The 19,102-nt window shown below is 42.5% G+C and overlaps 1 protein-coding gene across 1 annotated transcript in view; it reads right to left on the reverse strand.

Moving 5' to 3' along the window:
- The window catches only part of KMT2C (lysine (K)-specific methyltransferase 2C), a gene marked incomplete at its 5' end in the record, with an annotated part of 29,936 nt that overhangs the window by 2,186 nt on the left and 8,648 nt on the right, over nt 1–19,102 (reverse strand). The window contains 15 exons of the mRNA XM_008945555.1: nt 653–821; nt 1,086–1,228; nt 1,393–1,529; nt 2,647–3,766; nt 5,428–5,532; nt 6,484–6,623; nt 7,561–7,813; nt 8,002–8,156; nt 8,256–8,434; nt 9,237–9,384; nt 10,175–10,316; nt 11,535–11,699; nt 12,090–12,302; nt 13,916–15,607; nt 18,460–18,692. Of these exons, the coding sequence (XP_008943803.1) occupies nt 653–821; nt 1,086–1,228; nt 1,393–1,529; nt 2,647–3,766; nt 5,428–5,532; nt 6,484–6,623; nt 7,561–7,813; nt 8,002–8,156; nt 8,256–8,434; nt 9,237–9,384; nt 10,175–10,316; nt 11,535–11,699; nt 12,090–12,302; nt 13,916–15,607; nt 18,460–18,692 (4,994 nt within the window). The remainder of the gene's footprint in view (nt 1–652; nt 822–1,085; nt 1,229–1,392; nt 1,530–2,646; nt 3,767–5,427; nt 5,533–6,483; nt 6,624–7,560; nt 7,814–8,001; nt 8,157–8,255; nt 8,435–9,236; nt 9,385–10,174; nt 10,317–11,534; nt 11,700–12,089; nt 12,303–13,915; nt 15,608–18,459; nt 18,693–19,102) is intronic.

Here is a 19,102-nt window from a genome sequence, read left to right on the forward strand (position 1 = left end):
AGATCTCTGACACCTGATAAAGATTATAAATCCACTGAAAAATGGAGCAGGCCTTACTAGAACGGAGGAACACTTAATAGGAACACAGCAGCACAGTTAATTCCAACCTAAAATAAACAACAACCGCGTTCATACGCAGCAAGGTTAATTACACAGCTTTTGGGAAACAGTCCGTGGACCAACAGAACTTTATAAAGCAACAGATTTTTTTATTATTATGGTTGCAAACAAGTGCAATTGAGTTCTTCATGCCAGTTACAAACCTCTCTACTCATCTTCGTCTGAGCATTTCAGACTTCCGCTCTATATGCATATTTTTATTATGTTTTACTAAGTTTTTGAGAAATATGCTAAAAAAAACCCCAAATCTTTACAGAAACTTTTTCCTGGATGACTGTAACAAATTAATTTTAAAGATATTTATGATAATTAGAAAGAAATCTCACTTAAGAGAATCTCTGGAAGTGATTTGCCACATAGAAATTGCAAATTTGGGGATGAGACTTGAAGGAATTTTGCAATAGCTTTAGTTCCAATTTTTAGCATAAATTATACACAAAATAGGTAAAACTATAAAACTGCTATATAAAATAGGTGTAACTAAAAGCCTGAGTCAGTTTTTCACTATCCATCTCCTAACACAGGAGCTGACCTGGATCCGAGAGCGAGCCAGGTAGACGTTGGACTTCCACTCGGTTTTCATTTTGCGGTACTGGGAGGACTTGGAATGGACGAACTGTTTGCTGTAGGGCGCATTCAGCTCGCCCGTGACTGTGCTCTGGAAGGACTTCGATGTGCTGGTGCTGTTCAAGGTGTGAGGCCTGCAGGAGTTGGGGATGTAACAGGAAAGAATACAAGAAAAACTGAAGATTTCTCCGAAAACAGCCAGGAAACCCATTAAAAACTCTTTCAGACGCACAGACACTGAAAGCCAGCTAGCATAGACAACGAAGCGGCGCCTCCGGCTCGGGCATGCACATACACAGCCAAGGACGACAGGGTTTGTAAGCAGCAGACGAAAGCACAAATAACCCTAAGCAGCCTATAAACCCTGGGCTGTACTATGTGAAATTAAAACAAAATACCTTAACACAAACCTCTTGACATGGGTACTCATTTTAGGCTCGGCACGGGCACAGCCCGTGGGGTTGATGGCAAGAGGGAGTTCCATGAGGGGGTTTCGGCCATAGCGGAAAGTATAGTTCTCACAGGCCTCAACCCCTGGCAGCTACAAAAAAACAGACAAAAAGACAAAAAAAATCCAAGGAATTACAGGTTAATCGTGTGTATTTACATGAAATATTTCCTACTCCACGCCCTCCTGTGCCCTTTCTCACACATTCATCCAGCAATCGGGGGGGATCCATGAGGAACTGGGATGTGGAGACTCACCGATTCGGCAATCCTGGCCACCGCAGAGACTGTCAAACCAAAGAGGTCTTCACCCTTCAAATAGCCAGGAAACAGCTGGAGCATTTCAGATTCCTTTCTAACAGTGGCAACGGGCTCCAAGATTTTATCCCACACACCTACACAACCATACAGGAAAGAGTTATGGCGAACAAAAAAATCAAGAAGTCTGTTGTACTGGTTCTAAAATGAACGCCCAAGGGCACCAGGGACTGGTGTACACAGCATGGAAGCCTTCAGTCCTCTGGCAACACCACAGACAGGTTCTCCTGAGGAAACCTGCCCAAAGCAGAACTTTCTGAAGATAAACTATATATTCTGTTTCTGTGGGTTGGTAACAGTCAGGGCAGTTCCCTGGCAGCGGCGTGACTGGTCCTGCAGCATGACAGGGTTAAGACCTGGAGCATCACAGGCCACGTGCACACTAATGCACTGGGTTCCTAAGACCTGCCCGTGTGCTCAGGGGTTTATGGTCTAATGGATTCTTCTTTGCCCTGCCACAGACATTGTCACCTGTCCCGAGAACAACGTGGTCAACTCAGCTCTCCTTGTAGTGCTTACTAACACCAGCAGAGCTGGCTGGTGACCAGTCATGGTACCTAACACGGTCACTTCTCACCAAAGGAGACCTACACTGAATTCCTACCATTTTAATTAATTTTCAATATTCAGTATTTGGTCTCCTCTGTGAACTTTTAACAAGTCATCTTATTTGCAACTTACATAATTTCTTCAGAAGTGTCCTCAGTCTTCATAGTGTGATATTAAAACTAGGTCCTGGAACCTCACTGTATGCATTACATTAGAACACTGTCTGCAATTTTTATTTAGAGCTTACTGTTCTCTACAACTACCTGAAAGGAGGTTGGAATGAGGTGGGTGTTGGTCTCTTCTTCCAAATAACTAATGATAGGACAAGATGAAAAGGGGTTAAGTTGTACCAGGGGAGGACTGGATATTAGGAAGAATTTCTTTCCTAAAAGAGTGGTGAGGCACAGGAATGTGCTGCCCAGGGAGCTGGTGGAGTCACCACTCCTGGAGGTGTTCAAAAAACGTGTAGGCATGGTACTTCAGGACATGGTTTAGTGGTCATGGCAATGTTGGGTTGATGGTTGGACTTGATGAACTTAGAGGTCTTTTCAACCTTAATGATTCCATGATTCTAACATTGGAAATATTTATCATACCACGAACAGCAAGCCCCCAAAAGTCACCATCTTAGCTGACAAAAATTACCTTTAGGCGTTGTGTCAGTAAGGACCAGATCTTCATGGCCTTGTTCCACCACCTTGATGACAAAGAGGGGAAGCCCGTCCTTCTCCTCAATGGAGCAGAGGTAGCGGCAGCGCCTGTTCGGGTACCTCATGCTCCAGTACAGGCGGCTGGCCTCGTAGCCCACGGGGAAGAGCGCTTTGGAGGAGTGGAAGGCCTGCATCTGCTGCGGGAGCAGCTGCCCCACCGCGTGGAAGATGAGGCTTCCCACGCGGAAGGTGTGGTCGCGCTCTCCTCGCTGCACGATGCTCGCGATCTGCCGCACCTCGTCGCGCTGAACGTACACCCTCCTGAAGACTGCAAAGTAACTCAGCTCCTGCTCGTGAGTTCCCTTTGGTTTGTGCATGGGGCAAAGCATGGTCTTGTCTTTAAAAAACATGCATTGTGCTTTAATGGCGCAGGTAAAGTGATAAATGTTGGTGCACCTTAACCTGTGACAGCCGCTGGTGGCACCCATTTTGTGACAGAACATGCATTTCATCTGCAAGCCTCTTCGCAGCGCTAGTTCCACGTTTATTAAGGCACCAGCTTGTGTCTCGTAGACTTCTGTAGACCAAAGAGCACAGTTCAAATGGACCCAAAGGTCTAAATCCAGGTTAAGAAGCCTTGCTGGTCCATCAGTTAATCCATCACCTTCCTCGTGACAGAAGCAACATTTCCTATAGTCTTTAGGCACGGGATCTGGTTTAAGGGTTGTGCCCAGTTTTTTAAGAAATTCGTCTATTTCCTCTTCACAAGGAGGTTTGAATGATCCTTTAGGAATCACAATCTGAATGCTCCACTTTTTCCATTTCATTCCTTTCCATTTCTTACTTGGAGGCCGACAGTCATCGAGACTGCTGTGTATTGCTTTTAACCTCGGCTTTAGTTTCACCGTTACCTTAAGCTCATCCGGTTTTGCCTCCACCTTGGCTGCCTCAAATGCAGGGGGGAACATGATGGGGGGGGATGATGGTGGAGAAATTTTTTCTTGTAGCTGAGGCAGACAGTGGACATCCAAAGTGGAGATGTTGTTGCTGTACTGATGGAATGCTTTAGGTGGCCTCTCCTTCATTGGTGACTGCGGCAAAGACGGAACTGATTCCTGCTAAATCAATACAAAAATGTGAAGAAAAAAACCCCAAACCATTAAGCATTAAATGTATCTTGAAAACACTGTGTCAGGTCAGTATGGAAAGGCCTCCTTGGAATGCCTAAAATCATGGTGCAGCAACAGAGAAAGATGGAAATTACCCGGAGCCCTGTTATGACAGCTTGTGCTGTCACACAAAAGTTCTCCCAGTCAATCTAGAACATGGGGCCCTTTAATAGAGAGGAGGAAACAAATAATCCTTTGTCCTTTTCTGAATGAAAAACTACTCAACTGCTCTAGACCAACTAACAGACAGATTTAGTTCTTAGGTATTTTTAGAATGCTGTGTTACAATACAAACTAAATCTTAAAATATGGGTCATAGAATTAATTTGAAGAGAAAGAATCTTGTTATTTGGTAGTAGGGGAAGATTTGCAATTAACACCACATATTTTCCCTGGAAACTAGTGAGGAGAAAATTCCCATAGGGCAGAGACTTGTTTTGGAGGGGAAAAAAAATAAAAAGGAGCACAAAGAACAACAAAGGGAGTTTAGATTAGAAAGTGCTTCATGTGGTTTGTATGCTTAATCTTGAAAGAGTAAATGAACTGATCAAGAGGCTGACCATAACATTTAATTAACCTAATTATGGACATGCTGCTGCACTTGTGCAGAAACGTTACCCTGTTTAGGTACTAGTGAAAATGAGCTACATGGGACACTAAACAGATGCACGTGCATTTATCTTTTCCTCCATTTTTTTTTTTCCATTCAATTTCTTCTGCAAAAATAAGTAGGATGCATTTGAAGGAGGGCTGCAAATTCTACAGTAAACAGAGGAATATGAGAAATCATTAATTAGGTAATGCTTGGAACATGTGGCTTGTTGTGTCTACTGGTTTAGGGGAAAAAAGGTACGTTTGAACTAGGAAGAGTAAAAACTAGTTCAAAGAAGTACTAAAAAAAAAATTATCTATGAGAAAATAAACTTAGCAGGATCATTTAGTCTTGAATGAAGCTTATTCCACTTTTGATGATTAAAACCAGTTAAAAATAATGAAGATAAATTTAAGTTATCTTCCTCTGAAACTGAGAGAACCTGGACACAGCAAGACGTGTCCCTTTTGTGAAGTGCTGACGTTCTCTAAGGTGTCACATACTCCTCACAGTGTAGGTAGAAAACTAAAACATACTCTTTAGGACTACCTGAGAAAAATCCCTGGTCCAATTAAACTGTCTTGTTCAACTTTAGTTGAACAAATTCTTAAAATGTCTTTCTCCAGTAAGTAGAACCTCTTTTTCCTCATCACTGTCAGTTAGCAGGCTCTTTACTACAGTTTTGGCAATTAATGCAGAGAAAATGCAGGATATAGCCCTTAAAGATCTAGCTGTGGTTTTGTACAATGCTCAGAGAACTTAAGTGACTACATTTTTGAGACTGCATCTTCAAAGCCTGTGAGGACAGCAAAAAGTGGCTACTGTTTTGCCATGCATCTGTCAGATACAAAGTTCTGCAAATACGAATTTTATTTCAGAATCTCAGTGTTTGAATATAGTGCAGTTCATTTATACACCTCTAAAGTGCCAACTTCCCCTTCTTCCCCTTTCTGTACACCAAAATATAGCTTCAATAATTTCTGCTCACTAGGGTCTACCAGCATTTGATACTTACTTTGTTCTCTGAGTTTTTTGCTTGCACAGCTGCTGAATAAAGAACAAAGCAGTTGTTGCTACAGAATACAATGTCCTTCATTTTATCAGAGCCTTCTTGGGAATCCTGGGAATCAAACATGGAAGATTATCAGAAGTGCATTTTAATGCCTTTTTTTCACATAATAAGAGTACCAAAACAAGTCTTTTGATCTGGCTAGAAACTCTTTATTTGTGGGACTTTTATGAGACAGTGAGCAACACTGCGATATAAATACTCCATTATTCGACATCTAACGATACCGCCACCTACAACCTTGTTCTTCAGCATTTCTTGCCTTTAGCAGAAGTTTAACAGTCAAAATAAAGCTTTCTATATCATGCACCCATCTGCTCTAAAGGCACACTTGAAACTAAAATCCACTCTTTCATCTTTAGATGGCAAAAGAACGTCTCATTTCAGCCTAATCAAAGACAAACTACACTGGTCTATCTACCGCTCCATCTGCAAGACACTACTGGGAATTCGGTGCTTTTCTGACTACATGAACCCACTACTTTTCTGTAAAAAATTTTGATTATAGACCTTTGTTACCTAATTATCCCAATCTCACTGACAGAACAATGGTACTTCTTGAATGAATGACACTTCCCAATGTAAATACAGGAGACTGAGACTGAAATCTGTCTGATTCTTGCTCAAAAAGAGTACAACTATTATTGCTCTTACAATACTTCCTGACACAGTAATATGGTGCCTCACAAATAAGCCACTTTGGAATTAAGGTCTCTGAAGTGGTCATGGAAGGAGATTTGCAGCAGAATTTAGGAAGCTGCCATATATGGGACCTGTTTTATGCAATCTCCTGAAATTTGTTTTATGTAAGTAACAAATTTGACATTTCTTATTTGTACTATAAATGTGCTGTGACCTCCCATCCTGAACTAGGACGAAGACAGAAGGGAGACCACAGCGAAGCCTGGAAGTGGTATCAGCTGGCATGACAAGCAGTGCTCTTTGTTGCCCCTGGTTCTCATTCACCATTACACGTAAGAAGCTACACTTGCAGGGCAGTACCTGTTTAAGGAAAGGCAGGTCTTTGAAGGACTTCCGCACACCACTGCCAAGAACCACAACTTTGCAGTGAGAGCACCACCGAGGTCTCAAGGCTGAGCCTTCTGCAATATTCTGACTGTGATCCTTATAGCCAGCTACACCTAGAAAACAGGCAAGTCTGTTAGAAGCTGTATTAGATTAACCCAATTTTATGAGAAGTCACAGTGTTCTTCAGTGGTCTAGAGGAGTAGCATCCTCCTGGATAGGGCAAACTTTTAACAACATCCTAATGGGGAGATTGTTTAAACTAGACCAAAACCAACTGTGCCAATAACAAAGCAAAAATACATTCCTGTGTAAGAAATGAATAACTAAACCAACATAGGAATACGTGCTTGACATGACAACTAGGTCAAGTTTTCCAGCATATGGACGACCTTTCTGAATCACAGACTGGTAGGAGTTGGAGAGGACCTCTGGACACCATCTAGTCCAATCCCTCTGCCAAAGCTGGTTCACTTAAAGCAGGCTGTAAAGGATCACTTCCAGGCAGGCTTTGAAACTCTCCAGAGAAGGAGACGCCACAACCTCTGGGCTGCCTGCTCTGGCAGCCTCACAGGATAGAATTTTTTCCTCATGTTCAGATGGAACCTCCTGTGTCCCAGTTTGTGCCCATTGCCCCTTGTCCTGCCACTGGGCACCACAGAAAAGAGTTTGGCCCCATCCTCTTGACCCCTTTAGATACTGGTAAGCATTGATAAGACCTCCTCTGTGTTCTCTTCACCAAGCTAAACAGACCCAGAATGATGGATTTAAAATCATATTGGAATAAAAAAAAAAAATGTTGGGAGCTACTGGAAGAAACACCTCACTGCCAGTGACATGGGTAACAGAAGGGAAAGGAGAGATGGATCAGACCTCTTCAGTTACTGTTAACAGCAGCAGCAGCTCCACGTGTACTGACCACGTAAGGAAAAGCATTATTTAGAACAAGAATCGATTATCTTATTCTAGGGCATGACTTTATGAGGCTGAGGTGCATTAACACTCAGTTAAAATTCTGGTACTGAAAACTTAGAAGAATTAATTCCCACTCACCATTGCTGTTTGCAGGAAATGGCACATTAGGCTGCTTCAGTCCGTACGACCCTACGATCCTGGCAGGTCCCATGGATCCTCCCTGAGGACCCTGAAGTAGTAAGTGATGCCTGTACTCCACAGGTGGGTTCACCCTGTGAGTGTTGGAGGCTGCCATGGAGGAGGGGACGTCTGGAGCGTTACTAACTTCGTAACTGTTGGGAATTCTGACGTGGAGCAGGTTGGAGAATGCTGCTACGACACTGCTGATATTCTAAGAAGAGTAACAAGAAGACACCATTGTTTTCATCAGATAGGCAGTTAAAAGAGCAGTAACAGAAATTAGCAGATTGCAACAGCTGCTTTGTTGTCCTGTGCTATAACCCCTCCAGCTTCACTATATATAGCATACATTAACTGCTGTTGCACTTCATAAATGTATTACAAGCTTATTTCTTTTACCTCAGCAGCGGTGGGATGTAGAGTAATTGCTACAGATATAAGGCCAGATTTAGGACCATTCTGGGATGGTCCAAGCTGAGAGGCAAAGAAGCCAGAACCAGGCAACACTCCTGAACCAGGTTCCGATTTTACGTAATTCCTTTTGGCTTCTGAACCTGAAAACAAAATGAAGCACACCAGGTTAATCCTACAAATGTAGGAAAGCAAAACAAAAAAAAGCCTTGTTGTAACTGTTTGTTCTGCTGCAGTCTCACCTTTTCCAGTACTGCTTGGTAGGATGGGAATGATTGGAGATGGTACAGGTTCTGGGTTCTCCTCCTTCACAACCGACAAGTCTGGATACCTACTGATTTCCATTCCCACCACGCTTTCAGGAGAGGAAGAAGGGACAAAGCTGTCAGGAGTGTCCCTGTCCTCACAGTGATCTTGAGCCCTGGAACAAAACCCAAAAAAGCTGTTTTGGAAATGACCTAAAACCCTTGGTAAGCCAAAGGTATAAGTCATTACAAGAAGCTGTAATGAACCTGCTTCTTGCTACAACTCATGGAACACAGTTACGTGGTAGGCCATTACTTCTGGGCATTTTATACTCCACTGCACACAGTAGTTTCTTGGGAAAAATAGAAGAAAAATGGAGGCTCTAACAAATCCCAGAACCGTCTGTTCCCCATGGGTCCATCTACCCGTGTCAAAAAGTAGTACTTAACATTTAAACTTTCTGACTTAATTGTCTTCACTGGTCCATCCCGCCTTGTCTACATAGAGGCTTCACTGCCTCAAAGACACCCAACTTTTGGTTAGGCAAGTGAAAGGCAGCAAAAGGAAAGATTTCACATGGTGAAAGAAACTGAGTAGAGCTGGGGAGTTTTCAGGATGAGTCTTGCACAGTACTGCTGACTGGTACAGCAGCCAGGTACTGTCATAGTGCAACAGTACCATGCTGCTCAAGAAAAAACCACCAATTTGTATAGTTTTTCTTCTGCTTTTAAGGGAGCAAGGTAATGAACTCTTAATAATTTAACAGAATCTAGAGTCTAGCAAAGGCAGAAGTCACCTCTTTCACTACTCATGGAATGCTCAGTTAACCAGGACAAATTATCCCATCACGTTCTCTCTACAGTGTGTGGCTGAGCACCACTGATTTCATTTCCTCACACCTTCACAGTCTCATCTCCTACTGAAAGATTAAAGAATTCACTCCGAATATGTTTTTGAAGATGTCACAGAAAACCCACCTCAACTCCTCCTGGTTGTTGTGAGGTGGTGTTGGAAGTGAAGCAGGAACATCCACAGTTTTAGGGCCCTGAGCCATTGCTCTCGCCAATAAATCTTCCTGTGGTCTGAAAGGCAGCTGGAACTGCTTCGGCCCCAGAGCTTTGGTAACTAAACCCAGAAACACACAGCACAGTGAGACACCTGCACAGCTCCTCCACCAATACACATTCTGTGTGTCAGGGTCTTGGTGGCTCCTGACACAGCCAAGGCATTGCAGCACATGGTAGCACCACCCTCCATCCACTTACTGCTCAAAAATTTCTGACCATTCATGATTAAGCTACATATTCACAAAAATCTTGCAAATTTTGAGCAAAAAGGGCTCAAAAAGGTTTTAAGTGTGTCTTCTGACAGTATGAAAAGATTTTTGTTTTACTTAAATAAAGAAAAAAACCACCAACTTTGTAACAACAATGGAAAAAGGGTAGGAGAAAAGGATTTTAATCACTGAACAGTCCTCATCAAGAGGCAGGATAAAGTTTTCTTCAACAAAAGCAATTCTGATAGACCAAATTACAAGCATCAGTAAATACATACTGACTACACACAAAGCCTACTGAGGATACATTTTAGGTAGAATGCTTTTGAGCTGACTCAACTAACTGATTAGTCATTTGTACTGGGCTTAAAAAATTGATTTTAAATTTTTCTTTTTAATTTCTTAAGAGCACTTCTAGCTGTCAACATGTTTTTGAAAGGGAACAGGGAAAAGGCTGTCATCTGACATTATACTGGTGTAAAATAAAGCTGGATAATAATTATTAAAACCTTAAAGACTCTAGGCCTACTGTTTTTATAAAAGAAGACTATAGCAACTGAAAAGCATTCCAGTTATCTATTTTGTAATTTGCTACAAACTCGACTCATTTGTTACAGAGACAATAGGTATTAGTCTTACCATCATGACCTCCTAACATACCAGCCTTGCCAGCAAGCTCCTCAGTGGTCGCGAAGCCGTTTACCAACTTCTGGCACGCCACGGGAGGTGGTGTGGGAGGGAGGGAAGCTGGGGGTGTCGGGGGATTGCTCAGATTATTCTGCTGAGTGAGATTAAGGAGCCATAAATCAGCCATGGGACACAGAGGCAGCACTGATAACCAACGGTAGTTAATTCTCAAGTATGTGACCAAATACATAAGAGTACTCATTATAAAAGACACAATGTTTTGCTTTTCTTATGTCAATGATATTACCAGAGAAGTAGCTTACGTGAGGAGTTTACATTACTGAAAGAAGCTATAGCTAAATTATTGACAGAAAAGCATGAAGGACATCTTTAGGAATGGTTTGGGACCCCCAACAAGTTCCTACAGTTAAAGCATAGGTCTGAATTTAAGATTGAGAGAGTTATTCCACAGACTCTCCACCACCATAAACAAGTCATCTTACTCAATTTTCACTAGAAGGGAAACTACCTCACATTTAGCACAGGATGAGCTTTCACTGGAGCAGTTGCCATGGAGAAGCAGATACCCTGCAAGTTCACACTCCAGGCTCCTGCCTGCCACCTTACTTCACTGCCCATATTTGAAATGAAAATTAGATGAGAACTTCCACTCCTGTTCCTGTTGCAGTCATGCCTACAAAGCTAATACTTGTTACTCACTTCTGACCACAGCAATGATTTCTGCTAGCTCACATTCTTAGCTTACATGCCATGTAAGGCTGGAGTAAAAAACACTGGTTTTTACGAAGTTATGGAAGTTTTTATAACAGGGTAGCCAAGCAGCAAATATTATTCTATTTGCTATCTTGCTGCCTTCCCAATATTGCCACTCTGGTCTCAGAGACCGAGTTTTAAATTCTGTGGGTTGTTAGCTCATCAACACACAGTCTGTTTTGTTCAGAGTTCTCAGGTTCTTAGTTAGGACTTAGTGAACAAATGAGGAAAGTCTATTTCCCATTTAATTCCCATTAAGAAATGCTTTAATGCTTTCAATGACTTTGCAAAGTACTGAAAATCCAGACTTTTCTGCTTCATAGAACTGTAATTACAAGTTTCACCATTCAGCATCCATTTGTAAAAGGAATACTTGTAGTTTTTAATTAGTTTACGACAGTTTCTAGAACTGATTTCCACTTTCAGAGAGTAAAACAATAGTGACAGTTTCACCACCACACCACCCATGTAGTCTAGCAACAGAAAATAGTTCTGCTCTGGTTGCAGAACAGGCAGGAACTCTAACCAACCAGTATTACTAATGTCATGAACTTTTCCCACAGAGAGTACACGATGGAAATCCAGATTAAATCCATACCTTGTAAATGAGCTGGGAGTAGTAATCTGAAGCCCCGTCAAGAGTAGCACTACCAAAACTTCCCACAAGTCGATTTCCACCATTTAGCTGGCTGCTGCCATAGGGAAGAAAGTGTGCAAAGCTCACTCCAATTATTGGTTCCATCAGAGGCAGAAGAGAAAGCTGCTATATTAAAAGAAAGAAAAGTCAGCAATCAATTTAAGTATTAACACAGAAGCATTGTGAATCTCCAGATATCAGTGGAGTGGTGCTCATTTAAAAACAATAATCAGAATTTACCCACTATCAGAAAACTCGGTCAGGCACAGGTCTCTCTGTTAAGGAAGTGGTCCCCTGTCCACAGGAGCTGCACTTCCACCTTCCTGCCAGTGCAGCCACAGGGGCTGCCAGAGCCAACAGGAACTCCATGGCTTTAAACTTCCTACTTTTATGAAAGTTTTCATTCCCTCCAGCATGTCCTCAAAATTCAACTTAATGATCAACCTCTTTTCCACCATGAGAAGCCCACTCTTTTGAGTGTCCTCGTGATGCATTAGCCAGCACCTGCACACCTACCTGTTTCAGCTGGATGAATGTATCAGTGTTAGGGTAAATAGCTTGCTTCTCTTCTTCCTCTTTTTTCCTTTTCTTGGACCGAGGAGCTGCCTTCTCCCCTGTCCTCTGAGTTCGCTTATTTCTCTGTTTCTTCGTTTCAGGTCCTACATCTGTTCTCTGAAGCTGGCTGTTACTACACCCAAATGCACCTTGCATCTGGTTCCCTGAAGTTTGCTGGTATAAAAAAAGGAAGTGAAGTAGAATTTTTGACATTTTAATGTACAGTTCACTCAAATCTACTGCAGAGTAGTCTAAAACACACACGGTATAATAAATGTCATTGCTAACAAACTGTGTTTTATGGTGTGCTTACTTTCCTGTCTCACTGGCAACTCTAACTGCTGTACTGGCCTTATACACAGAACTATGAGTTATCATTAACACCACTGACACCTAAAAACATCATTAAAAACTCACACACCAGAACATTTTCTTTTGAATACCCCTAAAATGAAGTTACATGTGCATGCAACCCTAGATTTTAATGAGAGCATAATGAAAGGCAGAGTTGGTTACAGAAAACAGGCGTGTCACTGAACAGAATACAAATGTATTTTGAGGTTAGAAAAAAAAAAACCAGTATTGTGAAACACTTCTAGAGTGCACCATTTGCTTAAATACTTTCTGGATACATTTCCAAAGCCATCCTTCACATAAAAGGCTAGTTGTGTAAAAGCAATCAGAATGGGACTTGGAAATGCAACAGATAGTGGCAAACCAAAAGAATGTACTATTTCTTTTTAACAGTTACTTTAAACAGTTCTACACACCCCTTGCCACAAGGACTCTCACCACTATTCCTGTCACGTACGTTTTAACTGTTCATCTTTAACACTTACTTAAGTTATCTGCTGCTCACAATTACCATTATTTTTATCAGTCTTTATTAACTTTGAATGTTTCAATTTTGTTTCAAGGATGTATTCAGAGTTTAGACAGTCCTAAACCTAAAGTGACTAGAGATTAAAGATTACAACAAAATGACCAAAAAAATCTAAGTGTAGTGTGTCCTACCTCCATAGAAAATTATTTTCTTCAGGACGGTTTCTAAGAACCTTATAAATTATTAAATCATATAGTGCCATTAATACAAAGAATTAATGCTCCCTTCCATTAAAGTAAAATTAATTAGAGAAATATTCTCTGAGACAGAAATCCAGCCACTTTAGGAGATTTAACAATTTCACACTTTTAATAAAAATCCCAGAGTATAGTCTCTACTAAAATTAGAAACAATATATGATTTTTGCAGGCAAAAACTGAGCACGGACTTGGTTCACTTGCAGAACACTCCAAATGGTGGAGATGAAAGGGTGTGAAGCCCAGCCCTGAGCCTCTGTGAAGACACACAGGTCACCTACACGTGACTAAGGGGGAGTCACAGAAGAGAGTAGCATATGGACATACCATATATATGCTGCACAGAAACATATTAGTAGGTTGTAAGAGTCATACTATAAAATCTTGCCTTAATCTTGGTAAATATGAGGAAGTGGCATTTTAAAAGATGATTATCTACAGAAAAAAAAAAAACTATTCTTTGCATTCTAATAATTTCTGAATACACTGACCTATGAAAACATATTAGAATTTGTTCTTTTTGTAATGCAGATGATTTACTCATGTAGAAAAGGCAGGAAGGGAGGTGAAAATTCCTTAAAGACGTTTATTCCACCTTTGTGTAGATAGTTTGTCTCCCCACCTTTTCATAATTGCCCACAGTAATGGCACAAACTAGCCTTTGATAGTCGGTGACCACTGTACAACAAAACCAGCAACAGGCTCACCATTCCTTCAGCTGGGCTCTGCTTCTCTGTTAACTTCTTATCCCCAGCAGCCTCCTCTTCCGTTCGGCCGCTGCTCTCTGATTTCTGATTAAGAAGAGATGAGGACTTCTTGTTTTTAAGCAGGTGTTTCAGCAATTCGTTCCCCGACTCCCCTTTCGCTGCTGGAACGCCAGCAGGTTGTGCTGGACTCTGAGCTGAAGAGGCAGGCTGTGGTGTAACCTTATCCTCCTCCACTTTAATACTGCTTGGGTTTTCTGGTTTAGGCTCATCTTGACCTGAGCACTGGTCAGCTTCTGCCTTTTCTAGTTTAACTTCTTGAATGCTGGTAGGTGTGTCTGTTTTGGTCTTTTCAGTCTCTGTACCTGCACCTGGCTGTTTCTGTGTCAGACTGCTGCTGGGGAGCTTACACTCCAGCTCTGGAGAGGCCTGGCTCTCTCCTGCGTTTGATGCTGATGGGCCTGTCAACTCCACTGACTCTTGTTCATCTGGATGACGTGAAAGTTCATTGGGGGTGTTGACTGTGGGGGTGGAGGTAGGATCAGAAATAGTTGGGGTTGATGGTGCAGTTATATCTGAATGTGGAGTTGACGGGGCTTTTATTGACTCGGCATCATCATCCTTTTTCTTTTTTCGCGTCCTTTTCTTTTTCCCTTTCTCTTCTGGGATTATGTCAGAATATAGCTGTATGAGAGACTGGCTTGACCCAGGGAAGCTTGTTGCCTGGGGCACGTTAGTGTCCGACCCACATGGGGCACCACTACTGAGCACTGTAGATGAAGGTACAGCAGAAGTAAATGGAGGCCTGACTTGGTTCTGCGTAAAAGTAGCCCCAGGGAGATTCCCATGGGTTTGTTTTACATTATGGAAATTAGGGGCTCCACCTGGAACAGCAGATGCATCAGGTCCAAAAGTTGCAGGTCCCACTGGCCTCCGGTCACTGCTTTGCATAAAATTTGTGGCAGGAGGCGAGGTCACAGAACCTTGTTGCAGAATTTGCCCCATTTGTTGTTGCTGTTGATTCTGTGGAGACTGCTGAAGAGGTCGCGGAGTTTGTATGAAATCACAGGGTAGATCAGAATTAAAGAAAGGTATCTGAGACAAGGAGGTTTTGTTATTCAGGTCGGGCCCTATCATACCGTGCTGTTCTAGCTCCATTCTCTGCTGCAGAGCCCTCTGCCGATCCACCTCCTGCATGAGCTGAATGCGTTGCCGCTCCTGTTGCTCTCGTAAACGCTCCTTCCTTTCCCGCTCTTGAAAACTTTCACTAAAAGGGTTATTGTCCTCAAACTCCACCCTTGGTGGTGGCCCTGACTGTGCAGTTGCATTTGGAGCAGGAACAGGAGCGGGCGTACCAGGAGTAATTGGCAACGGTGTCATTGGAGGCTGCATCCTTGCCGGGTTCATGGAAATATGGCTTGCGGGGGTGCTTGCAGGTTGCCATCCAGACAAATTTGGCATTCTGGTTGGGTTGGATTGCCCAGGGATTACCACGGCGTGTTGTTGATGCTGGAGCTGTGGTGCTACCATGGGGAAGTTTTGCTGATTCATTGCTGGTGATGTTCCTCCTGGAACCATCGGTGGCTGGGCCTGGACGCCGGGCATTATAGCATGGGGGGCCATTGCACACTGCTGCTGCTGCTTGATCCGGTACTCCTCGATCAGCTCCGCGTGCTCCTTCTGCTGCTTCCGGATCTGAAGGGTAAAAAAGCCATCAGTCATCTCTGACATGGGCTGTGCCAGCAGCAGGAAACATGTAACGCCATTAGAACTTCAGCAGACAATGAACCTCAGGCAACACCAGAATTTCTGCACAGTCTTGTTTCTCTCTATTTAAACGGCTAACTGGCCACTAGTTCATTAGAAACACTATCCATCCAAAAATTTTAGAAAAAAATAACAGTGCCTCAAAGTTCTAAGTACATACCTAGATTGCACCGTGCTGGAAAATATACAAACCTAAACCAAAAGCAATCCCTGTCCTACAGATCATGCTCGCACAGGTAACAACAGTTGGGAACAGACAGGAAGAAGGAAACAGTGAAATAAACAATCTTCACACATCAGGAAAAAAATTTAAAAGATACAATTGAAAAGTCTGCAGGAGAAGAGCGAGGTTGATTCCTATTTATTCACAGGCAGATCCTCAAACATCACACAGCAGATGAAAATGACAACTGCTGCTTGAAAATTTTAAATTTTAGGATGAAAATAAACTTAACTGGGACACTAAAATCTAAGCCTATTAGCTTATTTTTAAGGCAAGTAGGAGAAGCCAAAGGAAGGATATGATGGTGTCAGCCAGAGAAGAGTGAGCATTTCAGAAACACAACACATACCTAACTGCACTGGCTCTCTAAAAGAAAAAAAAAGCCTTGTAATTCACTAGTTAGTATCACAGACATGATGGAACATCTCTCTCTAACTTCTATTCATTAAATTATGATTTCCACAACTTCCATTTGCTGTTTGTACTGACAGAAAATAGTCCATAATATAATTAAAAATGTTTGATGTCACTCTCCTTTATCTGGGGCAAGGGACAAGCCAGAAAGCTGAGGGTAACAGAGATATTTCAGGACACATTCCAGAATGCAGGACAGATGCACCCAAAAGGCTATTTACACAGTAATCTCGGGTCCAAGATGATTTATGAGCTCTGGCTTGGCACTGACACTGCCAGATAAACAGTGCCACTGCATAAAGCCACCAACTGGATCCATCTGCACTGCACAGGGCAGTGCTCCAGGCCTCTTCCATGGGTACAAAGCACCAAACCTGTGCTGGGTCTGTATGCCTATACCACGAGGCATCCAAATCCTCCCAGGAGGCAGCACACCCTCCCCAGATCTGCAGTGGGGGCTCAGCCACGTGACTGTGCTTGGAACTAGTTGAGATCTCCAGGACCAGCACTGGCTACACCCAGCTGGACCTGAGCCGGCCTGCACAGATCAACCTGGTGATTTTAGCAGTGCAGGAGAGTGAGGCAGAGCTTATTAGCACAGGCACAGAGCCAGAGCCAAGCAGTCACACTGCCCTGGCCACAGAGACAATATGGTAGTGTCTGCATGGCTCTGTGCTGCAGCCAGTAACCCCATCAGACACCAGCGGCTCGCGCTGCACCAAGTCAGCACCAGTTTCTCCGTGCCTGGAACTGACAGGGATTTGAGAGCTCTTTTCTCTTGATTTACATGCAGAGACTTTGCCCTTTTCAAAAACTAGCAGAAACTTGATTAAAGAAAAATTACTTGATCTGATTGGAAAAAGTGAATTGCTTCAAATAGAAGGTCCTTAACAAAGTACTTTAATAAGACCTTATTTAAGCTGCTACTAGGTATGTAATAAAAGTGCTGTTTAGGATGTGGATGACTGGTCTAAATTGGTGGATGAAGGGGAGTGGAGGGCATTTATCAGCAGTATATGGAACACGTTTAAAAAAATAAATATAAAAGAATCTTAACTACAGGGCACTAAATGAATTTGCCAGCAATGTCATGATTAGCAGCTGTTACTTGAGCCTAACTTCACCATAAGACTAGACTGACATCTATCATAAAGACTGGTTAAAGCCCACTTTTTTTTTTTGCATTTATTATACCTGCCATTCATTGTGGAAGGAGAAAAAAAGGAGGAAGAAATGACATAAACATGATTTCTCTGCTCCATCCCGCTTCCACATAGTGAAAAGATGAGCCAAGTAATATTCCACCCAGTGTACACTTTGTCCTGAAGCAACACTTGAGCAAGAACTCAAGGGTCAGATACCACTTCGGAGTTCATTCCAAGCAGCCTGCTGCTGATTTTTTCCTCTCATTATTAATAAAGGGTAATTCTAAAGCATTTCGTGTTTAGCAGGTCTAGTCAATCCTGTCGATCATGCCAGATAACTTATGAGCAATGTCTCAAGGAACACAGTACTGTTGGCCAAGGCCTAGATTTATCAAAGCCATCACAGGTTTAACTTTCATCTCACTTACTATAATCACAGTTTTAAGATGTAGCAAGTGGAATTCCAATATAAAGAAGGAAAAACAAAATCTAGTGAAAAGTGGTTACGTGTTGAAACAAGGGCCCAGAGAGGCTGGGAATTCTCTACCATTGGAGACTTACAAAACTTGACTGGTAACACCTAACTTGCATATAACCAAGGGGTTCTGATTACATAAGGATACCTGAAGACGACCTGAGTTATGAGGTTCATTGAAGCCCTGCATGCTAAGACTTTCTCCTGAATCTTCCATTTATGCTTTTCATGGTGCCAGGCACTCTGTTGCAAGCTATTTTGCCAAGCAATTTCCCCTTTTCCAAGGACTAAAGTAACTTTTTGTCATAATGTTTGCCATAGCATATTCTTCTACAGCTCCAGTGTCACCAGCAATTCAGAATAATGCTGTTAAATGCACAAAATAGTATAGAGAGTGGCTCCCTTTAGATAAACTCCACTATATTTAAGCACTTAAACTTGCCTTTCAGAAGACCTAAAGTAAGCGTCATACGAGTACCACACGTTAGTATTAAGGTGATGGGTTTGGATTCCAAGTGATTACCTGGTCTAGCTGTTTTTGGACCATACTCTGCTGCTCAGTAACATGCTTCAGCTGCTCTGCATCTTCCTCTGGGAACTCACGGCCAGCTTTCTTGGCTGTACGCTGCTTTGCTGACAGTGCCTTTTTGGATTTCCTATGGGCTCCAATTTGCTCCTCAAGGTACTTCTGTTGCATTTGAAGAAGTTGCTGTGTATCTTGCAGCCATTCTTCATATTGCTTTCTCTGTGAATCATCTAGAGACAAAGGAAATTCAGTATGACATCAGCTCATCATCCTGGGTGCGGGCTCTCATCCTGCGGTTCAGAGATGAAGTTTAACAATCAGATTCCCCCTTATTTTAAGAAAACATTGGTCAAGTTCAGCTCAACTCGACAGAGGATTTAATCTCTCAAGAGATATTAAGTTCTTGGAGTGATTTGAATAAATGAGACAGAGATCCAAATTACTGCATCTATTGAGAGAAAGCAGTTTTAACATAGGCCACCAATTCCAAGAGACAACAGCCTGCTGTCTAGCCAGTGAACGTCTACTTGCTTAGCCAGCGAGCAAACGTAGCTTTCAAAGCAGCTACAGAACGTGGTGGCACCCTGCTCTGCCCTGAAGAGGGGACATGGAAGATATCTGGAAGTGCTCAGGTAGAGGG

This window comes from Merops nubicus, unplaced genomic scaffold (assembly GCF_000691845.1).
Source record: "Merops nubicus isolate BGI_N331 unplaced genomic scaffold, ASM69184v1 scaffold9058, whole genome shotgun sequence".
Classification (NCBI taxonomy): domain Eukaryota; kingdom Metazoa; phylum Chordata; class Aves; order Coraciiformes; family Meropidae; genus Merops; species Merops nubicus.